General features: G+C 43.3%; 1 protein-coding gene across 2 annotated transcripts in view; it reads left to right on the top strand.

The window, feature by feature from the left end:
* Positions 1-338: 338 nt before the first annotated feature.
* Positions 339-26,625, top strand: part of LOC124031658 (anoctamin-5-like) — a 106,622-nt gene continuing 80,335 nt past the window's right edge. For both annotated transcript variants that reach the window (XM_046343171.1, XM_046343182.1), the window contains exons 1-2: positions 339-556; positions 21,195-21,262. In XM_046343171.1, the coding sequence (XP_046199127.1) occupies positions 478-556; positions 21,195-21,262 (147 nt within the window). In that variant the 5' untranslated portion in view covers positions 339-477. The remainder of the gene's footprint in view (positions 557-21,194; positions 21,263-26,625) is intronic.

Raw genomic sequence — 26,625 nt, forward strand, 5'->3', positions numbered from 1 at the left:
CTATGTCACGTCCCTTAGTAGCCTATTGCAGAATACAGTAAAACCGGATTAGAATAGAATAGCCTAGAATATAATATAATAAGTAAATGCCAATTCATTTCCAAGCAGATTAAATCGCAAATGTTGTCATATAAATGTTCTTTTTTGCCACTTTAAAAAATGACAATTGCAATTATTCTATATGGTAGACCTAATAATATCATACTATCGTCATTATCCGCTGTAGTAAGAGTTCGCCGACTGAGTTGTTGGATTCAAACCCCTCCCCTTTAATGACGAGGTTTTTCCTCAGTGGACGTTTGGTGATGTATCTTGAGCACAGTTTCAACATTCGTCGTGTGAAGGCAGCGCTACGTTTCCCTCTTAAAGTGAGTCCGTAGCCAAGGGCGTGGGCTGAGACGAACAGAGTGCCCTTGTACCCGCTCCAGCCTCCTTGTTTTTACCGGGCCGACCGGCGACCCGCACGGGCTCGGCAACATGAGTGACATGAGTCGACTAACGGGAAAGATTGGAGACGCAACTTTGATAGAGATGAGCCCGGATTCCCTCTGTGATGGTAAATTGTTCGGCTACTTGTGTCAGACCATTTATGATGCGTTGCATTGAACCGCTTTATGTTCGATTGTCTTGCTTGTTTATGCTACAACTTCGTCAGGATAATACAATTATGATAGGCTATAAATTGTCTTTAGATATGAGGTCGGGTGGATGATTATTCATAGGAATTGCACATGTAAACAATTTAGCTCACTCTGTACTATTGAAGGAAAAATAATAAGCTCACAGACAATATTCGGTTAGTCAAAATCAATAACAATTTTCTAAAACATTATTTGTCACCACAAATCCATATGATTGATCCATGACAATTATGGAAGAATAGTTAAAGCTCCGTTGAAGATCTGTAGACCCACTCATAATCTCAGTAATTTCTTCATGATTTAAAAAATACAAGTACAGGATACTTAAAGTGATATACAAATATATCACATCCTAATGGTGTTTATTCAATCCATCAATAACCTTACTGACCCCAGGTGTATGTTTTAGTAAGACAATAGTCATGGATAAATCCGTTTTTGTCCAGAGAGTACAGTGTTGCTTTATTTAGTCTCTGCCTCATGGCCCGACTTGGGACTCTACTTTAGATTGAACATGTTAGTCAGTACCTCCCTCTCTCTCTCTCTCTCGCTCTCTCACTCTCTCTCTCTCTCTCTCTCTCTCTCTCTCTCTCTCTCTCTCTCTCTCTCTCTCTCTCTCTCTCTCTCTCTCTCTCTCTCTCTCTGTCTCTCTCTGTTAACCTCTCTCTCTCTCTCTCTCTCTCTCTCTCTCTCTCTCTCTCTCTCTCTCTCTCTCTCTCTCTCTCTCTGTCTCTCTCTGTTAACCTCTCTGTCTCTCTCTCTCCTCTCTCTCTCTCTCTCTCTCTCTCTCTATCTCTCTCTATGTGAACCTCTCTGTCCCTCTGTCTCTCTCTGTTAACCCCCCTCTCCCTCTCTCTCTCTCTCTCTCTCTCTCTCTCTCTCTCTCTCTCTCTCTCTCTCTGTTAACCTCCCTCTTTCTCTCCCTCTGTTAACCTCCCTCCCTCTTTCTCTCTCTCTCTCTGTTAACCTCCCTCTCTCTCTGTTAACCTCCCTCTCTCTCTCTCTGTTATCCTCCCTCCCTCATACACACGGCCAAGGCCCTTCCGCCCCCAGCCTCCCGTCAGGACAGCTGGCCTCGGCTTGTGGAAATGGAAGGAGGGCATCCAGGGGTGTATCCGTTCCATTCAGACTCAGTTGACAGGGAGGTACCTACCTAAATGTCACTCTCTCTCTCTGAGCTGGGAGAAATACTCTGCCTGCGTTAGCCTTAGAGTGACTACAATACAAATAGCAGTACAGCTGAACAAAGAACTGTTACAGTCTAACATCTATGGTTCTATATCAAAAGAGATGGATTACTTTGACTGTTGCCCCGAATCCCCAGCATTCTTTTTAGATGGCCGTCTGTAACCATGTTCCCTACTGCAGTAGTTACTGTAGAAGGTCTAACCCTAGTGTAGTAGTTACTGTAGAAGTTCTAACCCTAGTGTAGTAGTTACTGTAGAAGGTCTAACCCTAGTGTAGTAGTTACTGTAGACTTTCTAACCCTAGTGTAGTAGTCACTGTAGACTATCTAACCCTAGTGTAGTAGTTACTGTAGACTATCTAACCCTAGTGTAGTAGTTACTGTAGACTTTCTAACCCTAGTGTAGTAGTTACTGTAGACTATCTAACCCTAGTGTAGTAGTTACTGTAGACTATCTAACCCTAGTGTAGTAGTTACTGTAGACTTTCTAACCCTAGTGTAGTAGTTACTGTAGACTTTCTAACCCTAGTGTAGTAGTTACTGTAGACTTTCTAACCCTAGTGTAGTAGTTACTGTAGACTTTCTAACCCTAGTGTAGTAGTTACTGTAGACTTTCTAACCCTAGTGTAGTAGTTACTGTAGACTATCTAACCCTAGTGTAGTAGTTACTGTAGACTTTCTAACCCTAGTGTAGTAGTTACTGTAGACTATCTAACCCTAGTGTAGTAGTTACTGTAGACTATCTAACCCTAGTGTAGTAGTTACTGTAGAAGTTCTAACCCTAGTGTAGTAGTTACTGTAGACTATCTAACCCTAGTGTAGTAGTTACTGTAGAAGGTCTAACCCTAGTGTAGTAGTTACTGTAGAAGTTCTAACCCTAGTGTAGTAGTTACTGTAGACTTTCTAACCCTAGTGTAGTAGTTACTGTAGAAGTTCTAACCCTAGTGTAGTAGTTACTGTAGACTATCTAACCCTAGTGTAGTAGTTACTGTAGAAGTTCTAACCCTAGTGTAGTAGTTACTGTAGACGTTCTAACCCTAGTGTAGTAGTTACTGTAGACTTTCTAACCCTAGTGTAGTAGTTACTGTAGAAGTTCTAACTCTAGTGCAGTAGTTACTGTAGAAGTTCTAACCCTAGTGTAGTAGTTAATGTAGACTTTCTAACCCTAGTGTAGTAGTTACTGTAGAAGTTCTAACCCTAGTGTAGTAGTTACTGTAGAGGTTCTAACCCTAGTGTAGTAGTTACTGTAGAAGTTCTAACCCTAGTGCAGTAGTTACTGTAGAAGTTCTAACCCTAGTGTAGTAGTTACTGTAGACGTTCTAACCCTAGTGTAGTAGTTACTGTAGAAGTTCTACCCCTAGTGCAGTAATTACTGTAGAAGTTCTAACCCTAGTGTAGTAGTTACTGTAGACGTTCTAACCCTAGTGTAGTAGTTACTGTAGAAGTTCTACCCCTAGTGCAGTGCAGTTCTATTATATGACTGTTTTTCATATTACCAGGGTTAGAGTTCTAATTCTATTTACCAGGGTTAAGGTTCTATTCATTCTTTTACCAGTTTCATATTACCAGGGTTAAAGGTTCTATTCATTCTATTTACCAGTCATATTACCAGGGTTAGAGGTTCTATTCATTCTATTTACCAGTCATATGACCAGGGTTAGAGGTTCTATTCATTCTATTTACCAGTCATATTACCAGGGTTAGAGGTTCTATTCATTCTATTTCCAGTCATATTACCAGGGTTAGAGGTTCTATTCATTCTATTTACCAGTCATATTACCAGGGTTACAGGTTCTATTCATTCTATTTACCAGGGTTAGAGGTTCAGGTTCTATTCATTCTATTTACCATTCATTTACCAGGGTTAGAGGTTCTATTCATTCATTTACCAGGGTTAGAGGTTCTATTCATTCTATTTTCCAGTCATATTACCAGGGTTAGAGGTTCTATTCATTCTATTTACCAGTCATATTACCAGGGTTAGAGGTTCTATTCATTCTATTTTCCAGTCATATTACCAGGGTTAGAGGTTCTATTCATTCTATTTCCAGTCATATTACCAGGGTTAGAGGTTCTATTCATTCTATTTACCAGTCATATTACCAGGGTTACAGGTTCTATTCATTCTATTTACCAGGGTTACAGGTTCTATTCATTCTATTTACCAGTCATATTACCAGGGTTAGAGGTTCTATTCATTCTATTTTCCAGTCATATTACCAGGGTTAGAGGTTCTATTCATTCTATTTACCAGTCATATTACCAGGGTTAGAGGTTCTATTCATTCTATTTACCAGTCATATTACCAGGGTTAGAGGTTCTATTCATTCTATTTACCAGTCATATTACCAGGGTTAGAGGTTCTATTCATTCTATTTACCAGTTTTACCAGGGTTAGAGGTTCTATTCATTCTATTTACCAGTCATATTACCAGGGTTAGAGGTTCTATTCATTCTATTTACCAGTCATATTACTATTCTATTCTTCTATTTACCAGTCATATTACCAGGTTAGAGGTTCTATTCATTCTATTTACCAGTCATATTACCAGGGTTAGAGGTTCTATTCATTCTATTTACCAGTCATATTACCAGGTTAGAGGTTCTTCATTCATTCATTTACCAGGGTTACATTTACCAGGGTTACCAGGGTTAGAGGTTCTAGGTTCTTCTATTCATTCTATTTACCAGTCATATTACCAGGGTTACAGGTTCTATTCATTCTATTTACCAGTCATATTACCGGGGTTAGAGGTTCTATTCATTCTATTTACCAGTCATATTACCAGGGTTACAGGTTCTATTCATTCTATTTACCAGTCATATTACCAGGGTTAGTGGTTCTATTCATTCTATTTACCAGTCATATTACCAGGGTTAAAGGTTCTATTCATTCTATTTACCAGTCATATTACCAGGGTTAGAGGTTCTATTCATTCTATTTACCAGGGTTAGAGGTTCTATTCATTCTATTTACCAGGGTTGGAGGTTCTATTCATTCTATTTATCAGGGTTAGAGGTTCTATTCATTCTATTTACCAGTCATATTACCAGGGTTACAGGTTCTATTCATTCTATTTTCCAGTCATATTACCAGGGTTACAGGTTCTATTCATTCTATTTTCCAGTCATATTACCAGGGTTACAGGTTCTATTAATTCTATTTACCAGGGTTACAGGTTCTATTCATTCTATTTTCCAGTTATATTACCAGGGTTACAGGTTCTATTCATTCTATTTACCAGTCATATTACCAGGGTTAGAGGTTCTATTCATTCTATTTACCAGGGTTAGAGGTTCTATTCATTCTATTTACCAGGGTTACAGGTTCTATTCATTCTATTTACCAGGGTTAGAGGTTCTATTCATTCTATTTACCAGGGTTAGAGGTTCTATTCATTCTATTTACCAGGGTTAGAGGTTCTATTCATTCTATTTACCAGGGTTACAGGTTCTATTCATTCTATTTTCCAGTTATATTACCAGGGTTAGAGGTTCTATTCATTCTATTTACCAGTCATATTACCAGGGTTACAGGTTCTATTCATTCTATTTTCCAGTCATATTACCAGGGTTACAGGTTCTATTCATTCTATTTACCAGTCATATTACCAGGGTTAGAGGTTCTATTCATTCTATTTACCAGTCATATTACCAGGGTTACAGGTTCTATTCATTCTATTTACCAGTCATATTGCCAGGGTTACAGGTTCTATTCATTCTATTTACCAGTCATATTACCAGGGTTACAGGTTCAATTCATTCTATTTACCAGTCATATTGCCAGGGTTACAGGTTCTATTCATTCTATTTTCCAGTCATATTACCAGGGTTACAGGTTCAATTCATTCTATTTACCAGTCATATTGCCAGGGTTACAGGTTCTATTCATTCTATTTTCCAGTCATATTGCCAGGGTTACAGGTTCTATTCATTCTATTTTCCAGTCATATTACCAGGGTTACAGGTTCAATTCATTCTATTTACCAGTCATATTACCAGGGTTACAGGTTCAATTCATTCTATTTACCAGTCATATTACCAGGGTTAGTGGTTCTATTCATTCTATTTACCAGGGTTACAGGTTCAATTCATTCTATTTTCCAGTCATATTACCAGGGTTAGAGGTTCCAAGCCTGTTCTATTCATGGTATTTCTATGTGTGCTGCTGTTGCATTGTGGGGGGTGTTGCCCAGGTCCTAGGGAACCAAAGACTCCTTTGCTTTTTTCAGCGACAGAGTTTCATCACGTTGTTCAGAGTCGGACTCAACCACACCAATGCCATATATATATATTTGTTTTTTTACAGCTATGACAGTTATTTTGTTTCATGTCAGTCTTCATCAGTTACATGGTAATTATGCCAGCCCTGCTTGGCCTTTGGTCAAAAGTAGTTCACTATTCTACTATACTTGCATGTTATATTTTTGTTCAGTGAATGTTCATCAATATATTATAAAATGAATATTATAAGTTAATGTAAATAAAATGTTATTCAAATCAAAAATACTACTCGTATTACAGAGCAAGCGGTAAAGCTTCATATGACACCAATTTTGGCTTTGTAGCTCCTACAGATGAAACACTATGGACTCTTAAAGGAGACATGTAGCACCTACAGATGAAACACTATGGAGTCTTAAAGGAGACATGTAGCACCTACAGATGAAACACTATGGAGTCTTAAAGGAGACATGTAGCACCTACAGATGAAACACTATGGAGTCTTAAAGGAGACCTGTAGCACCTACAGATGAAACACTATGGAGTCTTAAAGGAGACCTGTAGCACCTACAGATGAAACACTATGGAGTCTTAAAGGAGACATGTAGCACCTACAGATGAAACACTATGGAGTCTTAAAGGAGACCTGTAGCACCTACAGATGAAACACTATGGAGTCTTAAAGGAGACATGTAGCACCTACAGATGAAACACTATGGAGTCTTAAAGGATACCTGTAGCACCTACAGATTAAACACTATGGACTCTTAAAGGAGACCTGTAGCACCTACAGATGAAACACTATGGAGTCTTAAAGGAGACATGTAGCACCTACAGATTAAACACTATGGACTCTTAAAGGAGACCTGTAGCACCTACAGATGAAACACTATGGAGTCTTAAAGGAGACATGTAGCACCTACAGATGAAACACTATGGACTCTTAAAGGAGACCTGTAGCACCTACAGATGAAACACTATGGAGTCTTAAAGGAGACATGTAGCACCTACAGATGAAACACTATGGAGTCTTAAAGGAGACATGTAGCACCTACAGATTAAACACTATGGACTCTTAAAGGAGACCTGTAGCACCTACAGATGAAACACTATGGAGTCTTAAAGGAGACATGTAGCTCCTACAGATTAAACACTATGGACTCTTAAAGGAGACCTGTAGCACCTACAGATGAAACACTATGGAGTCTTAAAGGAGACATGTAGCACCTACAGATTAAACACTATGGACTCTTAAAGGAGACCTGTAGCACCTACAGATGAAACACTATGGAGTCTTAAAGGAGACATGTAGCTCCTACAGATTAAACACTATGGACTCTTAAAGGAGACCTGTAGCACCTACAGATGAAACACTATGGAGTCTTAAAGGAGACATGTAGCTCCTACAGATGAAACACTATGGACTCTTAAAGGAGACCTGTAGCACCTACAGATGAAACACTATGGAGTCTTAAAGGAGACATGTAGCTCCTACAGATTAAACACTATGGACTCTTAAAGGAGACCTGTAGCACCTACAGATGAAACACTACGGAGTCTTAAAGGAGACATGTAGCTCCTACAGATGAAACACTATGGAGTCTTAAAGGATACCTGTTGCACCTACAGATGAAACACTATGGAGTCTTAAAGGAGACCTGTAGCACCTACAGATGAAACACTATGGTGTCTTAAAGGAGACCTGTAGCACCTACAGATGAAACACTATGGAGTCTTAAAGGAGGCCTGTGAAAGGCCAACTTTGATTTAATTATTTCTCAATTATGCTTTAAGATACACGAGGAGCCTATATACCATCGTTAGTCTATAGATAACTGTTATGCAGGTGAATGAGGACCCAAAAGCGACTTGGCGAAAACAGAGTCTTTAATCCAGTTTAAGGAAATAGCAATACTCCTAGACAAATCGGAGCGGTAAATAAAGCATAAAAAACAATTCCACTCGTAATCACGAGAACTGACTGGAGACTCGATAATAAACTGCAGGTTGCCTCGGGAAGGCACTTGACCGTAGCAGACTCAAGACACCTGCTCACCACGCAGCATCTGAGGGAAACACGACACGACAGGGCGATACAAAGACACAGCACGGTGAACAATATACAAGGATCCGACAGGACAGAAACGGAAAACAAGGGGAGAAATAGGGACTCTAATCAGGGGAAAAGATAGGGAACAGGTGTGGGAAGACTAAATGATTGATTAGGGGAATAGGAACAGCTGGGAGCAGGAACGGAACGATAGAGAGAAGAGAGAGAGGGAGAGAGAGAGAAAAAGGGGAACGAACCTAAAAAGACCAGCAGGGGGAAAACGAACAGAAGGAAAAGCAAAATGACAAGACAATATAAGACAAAACATGACAGTACCCCCACTCACCGAGCGCCTCCTGGCGCACTCGAGGAGGAATCAACGGAGGAAATCATCAATCAGTGAACGGTCCAGCACGTGAGAAACCCAACTCCTCTCCTCAGGACCGTCCCTCCCAATCCACTAAGTATTGGACCCCGAGAACGCATGTCCATGATCCTACGTACCTTGTAAATAGGTGCGCTCTCGAAACGGGAGGGGGAGGGAAGACGAACGGGGTGCGAAGAAAGGGCTTGACACAGGAGACATGGAAGACAGGATGGACGCGACGCGCCTCGCACAGATTGACGACCTGGGAGACACGGAACGGACCAATGAACCGGAGTCAACTTACGAGAAGCTGTCGAAGAGGAAGGTTGCGAGTGGAAAGCCACACTCTCTGGCGGCAACAATACCTTGGAAATCCTACGTTTATTGGCGGCTCTCACAGTCTGTGCCCTGTAACGGCAAAGTGCAGACCTCACCCTCCTCCAGGTGCGCTCACAACGTTGGACAAACGCTGAGCGGAGGGAACGCTGGACTCGGCAAGCTGGGATGAGAACAGAGGAGGCTGGTAACCCAGACTACTCTGAAACGGAGATAACCCGGTAGCAGACGAAGGAAGTGAGTTGTGAGCGTATTCTGCCCAGGGGAGCTGTTCTGCCCAAGACGCAGGGTTTCTGAAAGAAAGGCTGAAACAATCGTCTGATTGGCCCTCTCTGCTTGACCGTCTGGGGATGAAACCCGGAAGAGAGACTGACGGACGCACAATCAAACGACAGAACTCCTCCAAAACTGTGACGTGAATTGCGGACCTCTGTCTGAAACGGCGTCTAACGGGAGGCCATGAATTCTGAACACATTCTCGATGATGATTTGTGCCGTCTCCTTAAAGGAAGTTTAGCGAGAGGAATGAAATGTGCCGCCTTAGAGAACCTATCGACAACCGTAAGAATCACCGTCTTCCCCGCAGACAAGGGCAGACCGGTAATGAAGTCTAGGGCGATGTGAGACCATGGTCGAAAGGAATGGGGAGCGGTCTGAGACGACCGGCAGGAGGAGAGTTACCTGACTTAGTCTGCGCGCAGTCCGAACAAGCAGCCACGAAACGGCGCGTGTCACGCTCCTGAGTCGGCCACCAAAAGATAGAAAAGAGTGCCTCGAACACCGGGATGACCAGCTAACTTGGCAGAGTGAGCCCACTGAAGAACAGCCAGACGAGTGGAAACAGGAACGAAAAGAAGGTTACTAGGACAAGCGCGCGGCGACGCAGTGTGCGTGAGTGCTTGCTTAACCTGTCTTTCAATTCCCCAGACTGTCAACCCGACAACACGCCCATAAGGAAGAATCCCCTTCAGTAGAAGCCACAGAAGAACTAAAAAGACGGGATAAGGCATCAGCCTTGGTGTTCTTGCTACCCGGACAAGAAATCACAAACTCGAAACAGAAAAATGAAACACTTAAGTCGGGCAGAACGGATGTACTCAAGGTTCTTATGGTCTGTCCAAACGACAAAAGGAACGGTCGCCCCTCCAACCACTGTCATTCGCCTAGGGCTAGCGGATGGCGAAGTTCGCGGTTACCCACATCATAGTTGCATTCAGATGGCTGAGAAAAATAAGCGCAAGGATGAACCTTATCGTCAGACTGGAAGCGCTGGGATAGAATGGCTCCCACGCCTATCTGAAAACCTCGACAATGAATTGTCTAGTGACGTCAGGAGTAACGAGGATAGGAGCGGACGTAAAACGTTCTTTTAGAAGATCAAAAGCTCCCTGGGCGGAACCGGACCACTTAAAACACGTCTTGACAGAAGTAAGAGCTGTGAGAGGGGCAGCAACTTGACCGAAATTACGAATGAAACGCCGATAGAAATTAGCGAAACCTAGAAAGCGCTGCAACTCGACATGTGACCTTGGAACGGGCCACTCACTGACAGCTTGGACCTTAGCGGAATCCATCTGAATGCCTTCAGCGGAAATAACGGAACCGAGAAAAGTAACGGAGGAGACATGAAAAGAGCACTTCTCAGCCTTCACGTAGAGACAATTCTCTAAAAGGCGCTGGAGAACACGTTGAACGTGCTGAACATGAATCTCGACGGTGAAAAAATCAGGATATCGTCAAGGTAGACAAAAACAAAGATGTTCAGCATGTCTCTCAGAACATCATTAACTAATGCCTGAAAAACAGCTGGCGCATTGGCGAGACCAAACGGCAGAACCCGGTACTCAAAATGCCCTAACGGAGTGTTAAACGCACTCGTCCCCCTCTCTGATGCGCACGAGATGGTAAGCGTTACGAAGGTCCAACTTAGTAAAGCACCTGGCTCCCTGCAGAATCTCGAAGGCTGATGACATAAGGGGAAGCGGATAACGATTCTTAACCGTTATGTCATTCAGCCCTCGATAATCACGCAGGGCGCAGAGTACCGTCCTTTTTCTTAACAAAAAAAAAACCCCGCCCCGGCCGGAGAGGAAGAAGGCACTATGGTACCGGCGTCAAGAGACACAGACAAATAATCCTCGAGAGCCTTACGTTCGGGAGCTGACAGAGAGTATAGTCTACCCCGAGGAGGAGTGGTCCCCGGAAGGAGATCAATACTACAATCATACGACCGGTGAGGAGGAAGGGAGTTGGCTCGGGACCGACTGAAGACCGTGCGCAGATCATGATATTCCTCCGGCACTCCTGTCAAATCGCCAGGTTCCTCCTGAGAAGTGGGGACAGAAGAAATGGGAGGGATGGCAGACATTAAACACTTCACATGACAAGAAACGTTCCAGGATAGGATAGAATTACTAGACCAATTAATAGAAGGATTATGACATACTAGCCAGGGATGACCCAAAACAACAGGTGTAAAAGGTGAACGAAAAATCAAAAAGAAATAGTCTCACTGTGGTTACCAGATACTGTGAGGGTTAAAGGTAGTGTCTCAAATCTGATACTGGGAAGATGACTACCATCTAAGGCGAACATGGGCGTAGGCTTGTCTAACTGTCTGAAAGGAATGTCATGTTTCCGAGCCCATGCTTCGTCCATGAAACAACCCTCAGCCCCAGAGTCTATCAAGGCACTGCATGTAGCACCCGAACCGGTCCAGCGTAGATGGACCGACATAGTAGTACAGGATCTAGATGGAGAGACCTGAGTAGTAGCGCTCACCAGTAGCCCTCCGCTTACTGATGAGCTCTGGCTTTTACTGGACATGAATTGACAAAAATGTCCATCAAATCCGCAATAGAGGCACAGGCGGTTGGTGATCCTCCGTTCCCTCTCCTTAGTCGAGATGCGAATACCTCCCAGCTGCATGGGCTCAGTCTCTGAGCCAGAGGAGGGAGATGGTTGCGATGCGGAGCAGGGAAACACCGTTGACGCGAGCTCTCTTCCACGAGCTTGGTGACGAAGATCTACCCGTCGTTCTATGCGGATGGCGAGAGCAATCAAAGAGTCCACACTGGAAGGAACCTCCCGGGAGAGAATCTCATCTTTAACCACAGCGTGGAGTCCCTCCAGAAAACGAGCGAGCAGCGCCGGCTCGTTCCAGTCACTAGAGGCAGCAAGAGTGCGAAACTCTATAGAGTAATCCGTTATGGATCGATCACCTTGGCATAGGGAAGCCAGGGCCCTAGAAGCCTCCCTACCAAAAACTGAACGGTCAAAAACCTGAATCATCTCCTCTTTAAAGTTCTGGTAATTGTTTGAACAATCAGCCCTTGCCTCCCAGATAGCTGTGCCCCACTCTCGAGCCCGGCCAGTAAGGAGTGAAATGACGTAAGCAACCCAAGCTCTCTCTCTAGAGTATGTGTTGGGTTGGAGAGAGAACACAATATCACACTGGGTGAGAAAGGAGCGGCACTCCTTGGGCTGCCCGGAGTAGCAAGGTGGGTTATTAACCCTAGGTTCCGGAGGCTCGGCAGACCAGGAAGTAACAGGTGGCACGAGACGAAGACTCTGGAACTGTCCAGAGAGGTCGGAAACCTGAGCGACCAGGTTCTCCATGGCATGACGAGCAGCAGACAATTCCTGCTCGTGTCTGCCGAGCATGGCTCCTTGGATCCCGACGGCAGTGTTACGAGCGTCTGTAGTCGCTGGGTCCATTCTTTGGTCGGATCCTTCTGTTATGCAGGTGAATGAGGACCCAAAAGCGACTTGGCGAAAACAGAGTCTTTAATCCAGTTTAAGGAAATAGCAATACTCCTAGACAAATCGGAGCGGTAAATAAAGCATAAAAAACAATTCCACTCGTAATCACGAGAACTGACTGGAGACTCGATAATAAACTGCAGGTTGCCTCGGGAAGGCACTTGACCGTAGCAGACTCAGACACCTGCTCACCACGCAGCATCTGAGGGAAACACGACACGACAGGGCGATACAAAGACACAGCACGGTGAACAATATACAAGGATCCGACAGGACAGAAACGGAAAACAAGGGGAGAAATAGGGACTCTAATCAGGGGGAAAGGATAGGGAACAGGTGTGGGAAGACTAAATGATTGATTAGGGGAATAGGAACAGCTGGGAGCAGGAACGGAACGATAGAGAGAAGAGAGAGAGGGAGGGAGAGAGAAAAAGGGGAACGAACCTAAAAAGACCAGCAGGGGGAAAACGAACAGAAGGAAAAGCAAAATGTCAAGACAATATAAGACAAAACATGACAATAACCCACTACCCACTCCTTTATAGGAGCCTATTTACCATTGTTAGTCTATAGATAACCCACTGCCCCCCCCCCTATATAGGAGCCTATAAGAGCCTGTTGAGTAGAGCGTCATGCGTAGCGATAGAAAACTCTATGGAGTCAGACATATCCTTGTGTTAATCAGAGAGTCTTGAGAGGCCAGTGTCCTTGTGTTATTTCCCCAGTAATCAGCTGTTCACTGTGGGTAACAAAGACTGTTCTGTGGGAGGCTGTTCCGGAGGTTGTCTGGGGGCTCTGAGCCGCTCTGGGCAAAAGGAGCTAGCTACTATCTCAGTACTCTGGTGTTTTGGTGGTGGATAGAAAGTCCATCCTGTTGAGTAGAGAGTCAGTCGTAGAGAATAAGGAGCTATCTGGTGCAGCAGAGCAGAGTTAGTACTCTACTAGTGGTCCAGTACTCTATTCCATTGAGTCTGCCAGCAGCTGTAGAGTAAAAAGGAATCGTAGAAGTAGATGTCCCAGACTCACTGTGACGTGAAAACAGGTCAGAGTACACAACACAATTCCCTCTCTTTCCTACAGTGGTAAAATAAGTGTTTTGAGGGCTCAGCCTGCTCAGTAGAACAACAGTTTTAAAGCAAACTTTTGTTGCGTTACCAAGAGTTGCTGAGTAGATTATCTTCAAGTAGAATACCAGCTACTGAAGCACTGCGGTAGCAGCCTGCCAATCCGAACTGTTTCCACCAGTGGTGAACTTTGACCTTAGGACCTAGGCTTTCAGAGGGAACCAAAAAATCGAACAAAAAAAATCAGGAAAATAACAGAATAATATAATAAATAATATATGCCATTTAGCAGACGCTTTTATCCAAAGCGACTTACAGTCATGTGTGCATACATTCTACGTATGGGTGGTCCCGGGGATCGAACCCACTACCCTGGCGTTACAAGCGCCATGCTCTACCAACTGAGCTACAGAAGGACCACAGAAAACATAGCATCACTAGATGCACGCGACATTTATATGGTCTGTAGTTGTAGTGCAGGAGGAGCAATGCTTTTTGATGACATTATGAATGAATCAGACTGGTCACGCTTTGGACCGGCGTGCACACAGAGACAGAACCGTAATGTGACGCACCACATTCAATAATGCAACACAAAAACAACAAACAAAAAAACAGTTTAGACTGTAACAATGTTTTTATTTTCTAAGAGATAGCTAACAGTAAACGAGATGCAACAATGTCTTTATTTTCTAAGAGATAGCTCACAGTAAATGAGATGCAACAATGTTTCACAGTCTTTATTTTATAAGAGATAGCTAACAGTAAACGAGATGCAACAATGTTTCACAGTCTTTATTTTATAAGAGATAGCTAACAGAAAACGAGATGCAACAATGTTTCACAGTCTTTATTTTATAAGAGATAGCTAACAGTAAATGAGATGCAACAATGTTTCACAGTCTTTATTTTATAAGAAATAGCTAACAGTAAACGAGATGCAACAATGTTTCACAGTCTTTATTTTCTAAGAGATAGCTAACAGTAAACGAGATGCAACAATGTTTCACAGTCTTTATTTTCTAAGAGATAGCTAACAGTAAACGAGATGCAACAATGTTTCACAGTCTTTATTTTCAAAGAGATAGCTAACAGTAAACGAGATGCAACAATGTTTCACAGTCTTTATTTTCAAAGAGATAGCTAACAGTAAACGAGATGCAACAATGTTTCACAGTCTTTATTTTCAAAGAGATAGCTAACAGTAAACGAGATGCAACAATGTTTCACAGTCTTTATTTTCAAAGAGATAGCTAACAGTAAACGAGATGCAACAATGTTTCACAGTCTTTATTTTCAAAGAGATAGCTAACAGTAAACGAGATGCAACAATGTTTCACAGTCTTTATTTTCTAAGAGATAGCTAACAGTAAACGAGATGCAACAATGTTTCACAGTCTTTATTTTCAAAGAGATAGCTAACAGTAAACGAGATGCAACAATGTTTCAATTTTCAAAGAGATAGCTAACAGTAAACGATGCAACAATGTTTCATCTTTATTTTCAAAGAGATAGCTTAAACGAGATGCAAAATGTTTCAAGTCTTTATTTTAAAGAGATAGCTAACAAAATGAATACAACAATGTTTCCACTTTATTTTAAACAAACTAACAAACTACACTACCACACCACTTATTTTCAAAGAAACTAACAAACTACATGCAACAATGTTTCACCATTTTCAAAGAGATACAACACAAACTAACAAAATGTTTCACTATTTTCAAGACCATAGCAACACAAACTAACAAACTGTTTCACACTTTATTTTCACACCACTACAACACAAACTTTACAAACTACACTACCACACCACTTTATTTTCAAAGAGAAAACTAAACAAACAACACTGTTTCACACCACTACAACACAAACTAACAAACTACAACTATGTTTCACACCACTACAACACAAACTAACAAAAACTACACTACCACACCAATGAAGTTACAACACAAACTAACAAACTACAAATGAATACTACCACACCACTACAACACAAACTAACAAACTACACTACCACACCACTACAACACAAACTAACAAACTACACTACCACACCACTACAACACAAACTAACAAACTACACTACCACACCACTACAACACAAACTAACAAACTACACTACCACACCACTACAACACAAACTAACAAACTACACTACCACACCACTACAACACAAACTAACAAATTACACTACCACACCACTACAACACAAACTAACAAACTACACTACCACACCACTACAACACAAACTAACAAACTACACTACCACACCACTACAACACAAACTAACAAACTACACTACCACACCACTACAACACAAACTAACAAACTACACTACCACACCACTACAACACAAACTAACAAACTACACTACCACACCACTACAACACAAACTAACAAACTACACTACCACACCACTACAACACAAACTAACAAACTATACTACCACACCACTACAACACAAACTAACAAACTACACTACCACACCACTACAACACAAACTAACAAACTATACTACCACACCACTACAACACAAACTAACAAACTACACTACCACACCACTACAACACAAACTAACAAACTATACTACCACACCACTACAACACAAACTAACAAACTACACTACCACACCACTACAACACAAACTAACAAACTATACTACCACACCACTACAACACAAACTAACAAACTACACTACCACACCACTACAACACAAACTAACAAACTATACTACCACACCACTACAACACAAACTAGCTAGCATTACTAACTTAGACATTACATTACATTTAAGTCATTTAGCAGACACTCTTATCCAGAGCGACTTACAAATTGGTGCATTCACCTTATGACATCCAGTGGAACAGTCACTTTACAATAGTGCATCTAAATCTTAAAGGGGGGGGGGTGAGAGGGATTACTTATCCTATCCTAGGTATTCCTTAAAGAGGTGGGGTTTCAGGTGTCTCCGGAAGGTGGTGATTGACTCCGCTGTCCTGGCGTCGTGAGGGAGTTTGTTCCACCATTGGGGGGCCAGAGCAGCGAACAGTTTTGACTGGGCTGAGCGGGAGCTGTACTTCCTCAGTGGTAGGGAGGCGAGCAGGCCAAAGGTGGATGAACGCAGTGCCCTTGTTTGGGTGTAGGGCCTGATCAGAGCCTGGAGGTACTGAGGTGCCATTCCCCTCACAGCTCCGTAGGCAAGCACCATGGTCTTGTAGTGGATGCGAGCTTCAACTGGAAGCCAGTGGAGAGAACGGAGGAGCGGGGTGACGTGAGAGAACTTGGGAAGGTTGAACACCAGACGGGCTGCGGCGTTCTGGATGAGTTGTAGGGGTTTAATGGCACAGGCAGGGAGCCCAGCCAACAGCGAGTTGCAGTAATCCAGACGGGAGATGACAAGTGCCTGGATTAGGACCTGCACCGCTTCCTGTGTGAGGCAGGGTCGTACTCTGCGGATGTTGTAGAGCATGAACCTACAGGAACGGGCCACCGCCTTGATGTTGGTTGAGAACGACAGGGTGTTGTCCAGGATCACGCCAAGGTTCTTGGCGCTCTGGGAGGAGGACACAATGGAGTTGTCAACCGTGATGGCGAGATCATGGAACGGGCAGTCCTTCCCCGGGAGGAAGAGCAGCTCCGTCTTGCCGAGGTTCAGCTTGAGGTGGTGATCCGTCATCCACACTGATATGTCTGCCAGACATGCAGAGATGCGATTCGCCACCTGGTCATCAGAAGGGGGAAAGGAGAAGATTAGTTGTGTGTCGTCTGCATAGCAATGATAGGAGAGACCATGTGAGGTTATGACAGAGCCAAGTGACTTGGTGTATAGCGAGAATAGGAGAGGGCCTAGAACAGAGCCCTGGGGGACACCAGTGGTGAGAGCGCGTGGTGAGGAGACAGATTCTCGCCACGCCACCTGGTAGGAGCGACCTGTCAGGTAGGACGCAATCCAAGCGTGGGCCGCGCCGGAGATGCCCAACTCGGAGAGGGTGGAGAGGAGGATCTGATGGTTCACAGTATCGAAGGCAGCCGATAGATCTAGAAGGATGAGAGCAGAGGAGAGAGAGTTAGCTTTAGCAGTGCGGAGCGCCTCCGTGATACAGAGGAGAGCAGTCTCAGTTGAATGACTAGTCTTGAAACCTGACTGATTTGGATCAAGAAGGTCATTCAGAGAGAGATAGCGGGAGAGCTGGCCAAGGACGGCACGTTCAAGAGTTTTGGAGAGAAAAGAAAGAAGGGATACTGGTCTGTAATTGTTGACATCGGAGGGATCGAGTGTAGGTTTTTTCAGAAGGGGTGCAACTCTCGCTCTCTTGAAGACGGAAGGGACTCTGGTTTAGTTTTCCCAACTTAGCATGGGAAAACTACTGCTTGCATCACTGATACCTTTCCTTTGTATGCACACATGACTGTAAGTCGCTGATAAAAGTGTCAAATGGCATCATCAATACCTTTCCTTTGGGTTGTGATTGCAATTCAAAATGATTGGTTGAAAACAGTGTCACTCCAGTTGAATGGCAGACACCTTCTCTCTAGCTTCTGAAGTGTGTGTAATATAATATATGCCATTTAGCAGACGCTTTTATCCAAAGCGACTTACAGTCATGTGTGCATACATTCTACGTATGGGTGGTCCCGGGGATCGAACCCACTACCCTGGCGTTACAAGCACCATGCTCTACCAACTGAGCTACAGAAGGACCACAAGAGTGTGTGTGTGTGTGTGTGTGTGTGTGTGTGTGTGTGTGTGTGTGTGTGTGTGTGTGTGTGTGTGTGTGTGTGTGTGTGTGTGTGTGTGTGTGTGTGTGTGTGTGTGTGTGTGTGTGTGTGTGTGTGTGTATGTGTGTGTTACTGTACAGCACTTTGAGATATCAGCTGATGTACGAAGGGCTATATAAATAATTTGATTTGATTTGATTTGTTACAACAATGCCCCCTAAAAACATATTTTGAGATAATTACTCCAGTAAATCCCTACTGCTGTTTAGTTAAATTACAGAATACCAACTTTTTATTCGTAATCTCCTAATCCTTAATACCTCAACATTCAACCACAGTTTGTAACGACTACTTTTGGGTGTCCGGGGAAAATGCACAGAGGAAAAAAGTACATTATTTTCTTTAGGAATGTACTGAAGTACAACAATATAAATAGTCAAATACAGATACACAAAAGAAAATACTTAAGTAGTACTTTAAAGTATTTTTTTATTTAAGTACTTTACACCATTGAGTAGCGGGTTGGCTGACGAGATACATGACGCAACTGTTGCCATAGAAACACTCTCCACTCTCTATTCATTTGAACTACTTGAGAAAACTGAAAGGGTTTAAATAGCTTAGTCTATATCTTTGACATTCTTTAGATTGAGTAGGTATATCTTTGACATTCTTTAGATTGAGTAGGTATATCTTTGACATTGTTTTGATTGAGTTTACATGGTTTATTGATAGAGGCATCCAGTGTTTGTGTTATATTAGGAGTGTAAGCACTTTGTCTGACCGATAATGATTATGGGACTGACTGGTAATGATTCTGGTTTATTACGGGACTGACTGGTAATGATTCTGGTTTATTATGGGACTGACTGGTAATGATTCTGGTTTATTATGGGACTGACTGGTAATGATTCTGGTTGATTATGGGACTGACTGGTAACGATTCTGGTTCATTATGGGACTGACTGGTAATGATTCTGGTTTATTATGGGACTGACTGGTAATGATTCTGGTTGATTACGGGACTGACTGGTAATGACTGGTAATGATTCTGGTTGATTACGGGACTGACTGGTAATGATTCTGGTTGATTACGGGACTGACTGGTAATGATTCTGGTTGATTACGGGACTGACTGGTAATGATTCTGGTTTATTATGGGACTGACTGGTAATGATTCTGGTTGATTACGGGACTGACTGGTAATGATTCTGGTTTATTACAGGACTGACTGGTAATGATTCTGGTTTATTACGGGACTGACTGGTAATGATTCTGGTTTATTATGGGACTGACTGGTAATGATTCTGGTTGATTACGGGACTGACTGGTAATGATTCTGGTTTATTACGGGACTGACTGGTAATGATTCTGGTTCATTATGGGACTGACTGGTAATGATTCTGGTTTATTATGGGACTGACTGGTAATGATTCTGGTTGATTACGGGACTGACTGGTAATGATTCTGGTTGATTATGGTACGGGCCTGACTGGTAATGATTATGGTTTATTACGGGACTGACTGGTAATGATTCTGGTTGATTATGGTACGGGACTGACTGTAATGATGATTCTGGTTTATTACAGGACTGACTGGTAATGATTCTGATTGATTACAGGACTGACTGGTAATTATTCTGATTGATTACGGGACTGACTGTTAATGATTCTGATTGATTTCGGGACTGACTGTTAATGATTCTGATTGATTATGGGACTGACTGAAGACAGACTGTCTGAAGGTGTATCATTTTCCATGTAAACATTAGTCAATAAGAAGTCCCCTTCAGTCCAATTCCGTTAATTCCCCATGTTTCTCTTTATTATGCGTGGGAATACTTTGGAATCGATTTTCTGAATTAAAATCAATCTGCGCTGATTTACTGGTGTTTTTACACTCTTAAAACAATGAATTACAACATTTTTTGCCCTGAAAACTTGGGGGGCCAAATCAAATCAACCGCAGGCCAAATTAGGGCTGTCAGTTGGGGAACCCTGCTTTAGTTTAGGGACTATATTAGACTGACTCACTACTGGGATATCCTTCCGCCTGGCACAGAGCATGGTGGTTCACCAGACAATTGCCTGCTGTTACGACCATCTCTCTCTCTGTCTCGCTCTCTCTCTCCCCTTCTCTCTCTCTCTTTCTCTTGCTCGCTCTCCCTCGCTCTCTCCTTCTCTCTCTCTCCCTCTCTCTCTCTCTCCATCTCTCTCTCTCTCTCCCCCCTTCTCGCTCTCTCCCTCTCTTTCTCGCTCTCCCTCTCTCTTGCTCTCCCTCTCTCTCTCCTTCTCTCTCCCTCTCTCGCTCCTACTACCACACCTGCTGTCTTGACCTCTGAATGCTCCGCTTTGAAAAGCCAAGGTACTGACCTGTTGCAACCTCTATAACCACTGTGATTATTATCATTTGACCCTGCTGGTCATCTATGAACGTTTGAACATCTTGAGTTTCCGGTTCTGATGTCACATACAAGGGGCGGCAGGGTAGCCTAGTGGTTAGAGCGTTGGACTAGTAACCGAAAGGTTGCAAGTTCAAATCCCTGAGCTGAGAAGGTGCCCCTGAACAGGCAGTTAACCCACTGTTCCTAGGCTGAATGTGTTCTTAACTGACTTGCCTAGTTAAATAAAGGTTAAAAAAAGGGCTTTCTAAAAAACATTCCATTGATTGGTTTTACACAAGGGACTATAGATTAACATAGATATGGACTATGCCAGCTGGACACATGCTACCTGGGTTATCATGCTCAGCAGTGTTATCAGCTAGTGAGATTGACAGGGTTATCCCCTCAATTAGGACAATAATTGATTGATTGGTTGATTGTCTCTATGCGTTTCAGAGGACAACAACGGCTGCCACCATCATCACCTTGACGAGTATCCACACTCCCAGCCTGACCCTTCAGAGGTAAGCACACACACACACACACACACACACACACACCACATTCTCCTGCAAGGGTTCAGTTCTCACTTCAATCACACTGTGGATGTGGGGACACTTCACTAATCAATTGAAGAATGGGAATATGGATTTATTTGATTGATCGATTGATTGATTGATTGGGATTTACACAATGCATAATATAAAAGACCAAAACGGTACAGTTTGATATGGTAACAGTGTGTTGATCTTCAAACAGCTGTTACATCTGCCGAGGTGTCATGGTAACAGTGTGTCCTCTCCTCTACACCAGTTGTTCACCATTCAGTGCTGTGCAGTGTGCATATATCCCAGTACAAGTCTATTCAGTAGTGTGTAGTGTGTAGTGTGCATATACCCCAGTACAAGTCTATTCAGTGCTGTGTAGTGTGTAGTGTGTAGTGTGCATATACCCCAATACAAGTATTTTCAGTGCTGTGTAGTGTGTAGTGTGTAGTGTGCATATATCCCAGTACAAGTCTATTCAGTAGTGTGTAGTGTGTAGTGTGTATATACCCCAGTACAAGTCTATTCAGTGCTGTGTAGTGTGTAGTGTGTAGTGTGCATATACCCCAATACAAGTATTTTCAGTGCTGTGTAGTGTGTAGTGTGTAGTGTGTATATACCCCAGTACAAGTCTATTCAATACTGTGTAGTGTGTAGTGTGCAGTGTGTAGTGTGCATATACCCCAGTACAAGTCTATTCAGTGCTGTGTAGTGTGTCGTGTGTAGTGTGCATATACCCCAATACAAGTCTATTCAGTGCTGTGTAGTGTGTAGTGTGTAGTGTATAGTGTGCATATACCCCAATACAAGTCTATTCAGTGCTGTGTAGTGTGCATATACCCCAATACAAGTCTATTCAGTGCTGTGTAGTGTGTAGTGTGTAGTGTGTAGTGTGTAGTGTGTAGTGTGCATATACCCCAGTACAAGTCTATTCAGTGCTGTGTAGTGTGTAGTGTGCATATACCCCAGTACAAGTCTATTCAGTGCTGTGTAGTGTGTAGTGTGTAGTGTATAGTGTGCATATACCCCAATACAAGTCTATTCAGTGCTGTGTAGTGTGTAGTTTGTAGTGTGTAGTGTGCATATACCCCAATACAAGTCTATTCAATACTGTGTAGTGTGTAGTGTGCATATACCCCAATACAAGTCTATTCAATACTGTGTAGTGTGTAGTGTGCATATACCCCAATACAAGTCTATTCAATACTGTGTAGTGTATAGTGTGCATATACCCCAATACAAGTCTATTCAGTGCTGTGTAGTGTGTAGTGTGTAGTGTATAGTGTGCATATACCCCAATACAAGTCTATTCAGTGCTGTGTAGTGTGTAGTGTGTAGTGTGCATATACCCCAGTACAAGTCTATTCAGTGCTGTGTAGTGTGTAATGTGTAGTGTGCATATACCCCAGTACAAGTCTATTCAGTGCTGTGTAGTGTGTAGTGTGTAGTGTGTAGTGTGCATATACCCCAGTACAAGTCTATTCAGTGCTGTGTAGTGTGTAGTGTGCATATACCCCAGTACAAGTCTTTTCAGTGCTGTGTAGTGTGTCGTGTGTAGTGTGCATATACCCCAGTACAAGTCTATTCAGTGCTGTGTAGTATGTAGCGTGTAGTGTGCAGTGTGTAGTGTGTAGTGTGCATATACCCCAGTACAAGTCTATTCAGTGCTGTGTTGCTTCTTCTCCTTCCTGCGCTAGACCAGTTTGCATGTTATTGGGTTTATGCAAATGTATTAAGGTGCAGTCATTTAATTTCCATAGTCTAATGGGCTTTCCAACTCACTTGTTACATTTTCCAGTCCACAGTGTAAAACTTAAACATGTTGTCCTGACCAGTTTGAGTCAACACCCGGCAACAGGAAGTTGTGATTTTCATGATGTCTCTTGGGATGTTTGTGTTTATGAATGTCCTTCGTTTCTTTCCCTTCCTGAAGTGTCATAGCTCTTTCAGTGTACAGTAGTGGTTAAAAACACACCACCCCTTTAACCACCCCGCCCCTTTAACCACGCCACCCCTTTAAACACACCACCCCTTTAACCACACCACCCCTTTAACCACACCACCCTTTTAACCACACCACCCCTTTAAACACACCACCTCTTTAAACACCCCACCCCTTTAAACACACCACCCCTTTAACCACACCACCACTTTAACCACACCACCCCTTTAACCACCCCACCCCTTTAACCACACCACCCCTTTAAACACACCACCCCTTTAAACACACCACCCCTTTAACCACACCACCCCTTTAACCACACCACCCCTTTAACCACACCACCCCTTTAACCACGCCACCCCTTTAAACACACCACCCCTTTAACCACACCGCCCCTTTAACCACACCACCCCTTTAACCACACCACCCCTTTAAACACACCACCCCTTTAACCACACCACCACTTTAAACACCCCACCCCTTTAACCACACCACCCCTTTAACCACGCCACCCCTTTAAACACACCACCCCTTTACCCACACCACCCCTTTAACCACGCCACCCCTTTAAACACCACCACCCTTTAACCACACCACCCCTTTAACCACACCACCCCTTTAACCACACCACCCCTTTAACCACACCACCCCTTTAACCACACCACCCCTTTAACCACGCCACCCCTTTAAACACACCACCCCTTTAACCACACCACCCCTTTAACCACGCCACCACTTTAAATACACCACCCCTTTAACCACCCCCCTTTAACCCCTTTAACCACACCACCCCTTTAACCACACCACCCCTTTAACCACACCACCCCTTTAACCACACCACCCCTTTAACCACACCACCCCTTTAACCACCCTGCCCCTTTAACCACCCCTTTAACCACACCACCCCTTTAACCACACCACCCCTTTAACCACACCACCCCTTTAACCCACCACCACTCCTCTATGGCCAGGAGCGTTTGTGTTTGCATGAGCGTGTTTGTGTGTGTGTGTGTGTGTTTGTTTTTTCCATTTTTGATAGATTTAATGAAGTTGTGTTGTTTGTTTAGTGTCATCTTACAGTCTTTACACAAACCTGCAGCTGTCGGTTAAATATCTAATCATCTCTGTGTGTATATGAGTGTTGACACACTCATACATCACTACGTGCTGTAATTGTCGTCGGTGTGTACTGGAGCATCCAGTGGCTATTTTGTGCTCGTCACATATTGTAGGGTACATATCATATGGTCGTACTTTAATCCCCTTGGTGGGACAGAAGGCCATAGAGTAGATATGGATGCTGCTTGTCTTATCTATGTTTTTCATGCCAGACTCGGTGGGAGTACTGTGTTGTTGTTGTGTGAAATGAGAGTGTCATTGCCAGAGAGTTCTCTTCCTGCTACCGGTCCTGTGTGGCTGGCTATGTCCTGATTCTCTACACTTCTCATCGCGGATTTCAATGGTTCAACTGGGGGTGGGGGGACTTTCCACCATTGTTAATAAAGGAGAAGTTTACCCAAAATCCCAAAACGCCCAAGTGATTTCATACATTGAAACTAGTCCATTGGAGTTAGCTCTCTCCCACTTTCTGTCCCCTCTAGTGCTGTACTGAAACGGCTGCGAAAGGAGGTCACGTGACTCATGACATTGCTGGATGCAGGCCTAGCTGTGCTCTGTTACCAGTGAATTCATGATTCAGAAATCTGCAATGTGTGGACAACCGGTTGTTTTTTATTGAATTAGCTATTTTTGCCAAAGTACTATCTGTTTTGAGTCAGGAAATGCGAAGATTTTATCTCATTTTTTCTGTCGCCGACTGCCACAGCAGTGGAGATGGATAACAACTGAGCACGTGTGCTCTCGGGGGAATCGCTGTTACGTAGAAACTGCACGTTAGGCCCTTATTCAAGTTTTTTGGTGAAGACAGCGTTTCACATCAGTTATACAATGTAAAAAAAAAATACAAGTATATCTGGTGAAAAAAATGGAAGAAAAATGAAGAGTGATGAAGAATGTATTTATTTAAGCCTGAGTACTCAGACTGAGCTTCAGATGGCTGGACCACAGAACCAACCACTCCCTGGTTCAACACAGACTGGTCCAGGTCATCTGATGCAGCAGTCCATCACTCTCCTTCTTGGTCAAATAGCCCTTCCACATCCTGGAGGTGTGTTGGGTCATTGTTCTGTTGAAAAACAAATGATAGTCCCACTAAGCGCAAACCAGATGTGATGGTGTATCACTGCAGAATGCTGTGGTAACCATGCTGGTTAAGTGTGACGTGAATTATAAATAAATCAAAGCACCATCAACACCTCCTCCTCCTCCATGCTTCACGGTGGGAACTACACATGCGGAGATCATCCGTTCACCTACTCTGCATCTCACAAAGACACAGTGGTTGGAGCCTGAAGCGGGGTTGTTTCGTACACATATGGTCCACATTTGAAGTTCCCAAACGGCAAAAACATTCTGAGATCCAGGGATATGGTGCATCAAAAAGGCTTATATCTAACAAAAAATGATCCAACTTAAATCATAGATTACTTGACATATATATGTCTCTCCTCCCCCCGAAGCCCCAACTTCCTGTCTTTATCCTATCACAACACACTGACCACAGTACAGTGAATGGGGGGGGGGGACAAAAACTAAGATACACTTATAACAAATGAATACATCTCAATCAGGTAATATAAATCATAAAGGTACCTAATATTTCGTCATATACATTCATATTTAATATATTTACACACACGTACATGGAGCTCTGTATGTTCTGTCGTTCATACAAAAATGTCCAAGTCGGCTCTAACAGGTCTTTAGTAGTGGTTTCTTTGCAGCAATTCAACCATGAAGGCCTGATTCACACAGTTTCCTCTGAACAGTTGATGTTGAGATGTGTCTGTTACTTGAACTCTGTGAAGCATTTATTTGGGCTGCAATTTCTGAGGCTGGTAACTCTAATGAACTGATCCTCGGCAGCAGAGGTAACTCTGGGTCTTCCTTTCCTGTGGCGGTCCTCATGAGAGCCAGTTAACTCTAATGAACTTATCCTCGGCAGCAGAGGTAACTCTGGGTCTTCCTTTCCTGTGGCGGTCCTCATGAGAGACAGTTAACTCTAATGATCTTATCCTCGGCAGCAGAGGTAACTCTGGGTCTTCCTTTCCTGTGGCGGTCCTCATGAGAGACAGTTAACTCTAATGAACTGATCCTCGGCAGCAGAGGTAACTCTGGGTCTTCCTTTCCTGTGGCGGTCCTCATGAGAGACAGTTAACTCTAATGATCTTATCCTCGGCAGCAGAGGTAACTCTGGGTCTTCCTTTCCTGTGGCGGTCCTCATGAGAACCAGTTAACTCTAATGAACTTATCCTCGGCAGCAGAGGTAACTCTGGGTCTT

The sequence above is a fragment of the Oncorhynchus gorbuscha genome, linkage group LG01 (assembly GCF_021184085.1).
Source record: "Oncorhynchus gorbuscha isolate QuinsamMale2020 ecotype Even-year linkage group LG01, OgorEven_v1.0, whole genome shotgun sequence".
In the NCBI taxonomy this organism is placed as follows: domain Eukaryota; kingdom Metazoa; phylum Chordata; class Actinopteri; order Salmoniformes; family Salmonidae; genus Oncorhynchus; species Oncorhynchus gorbuscha.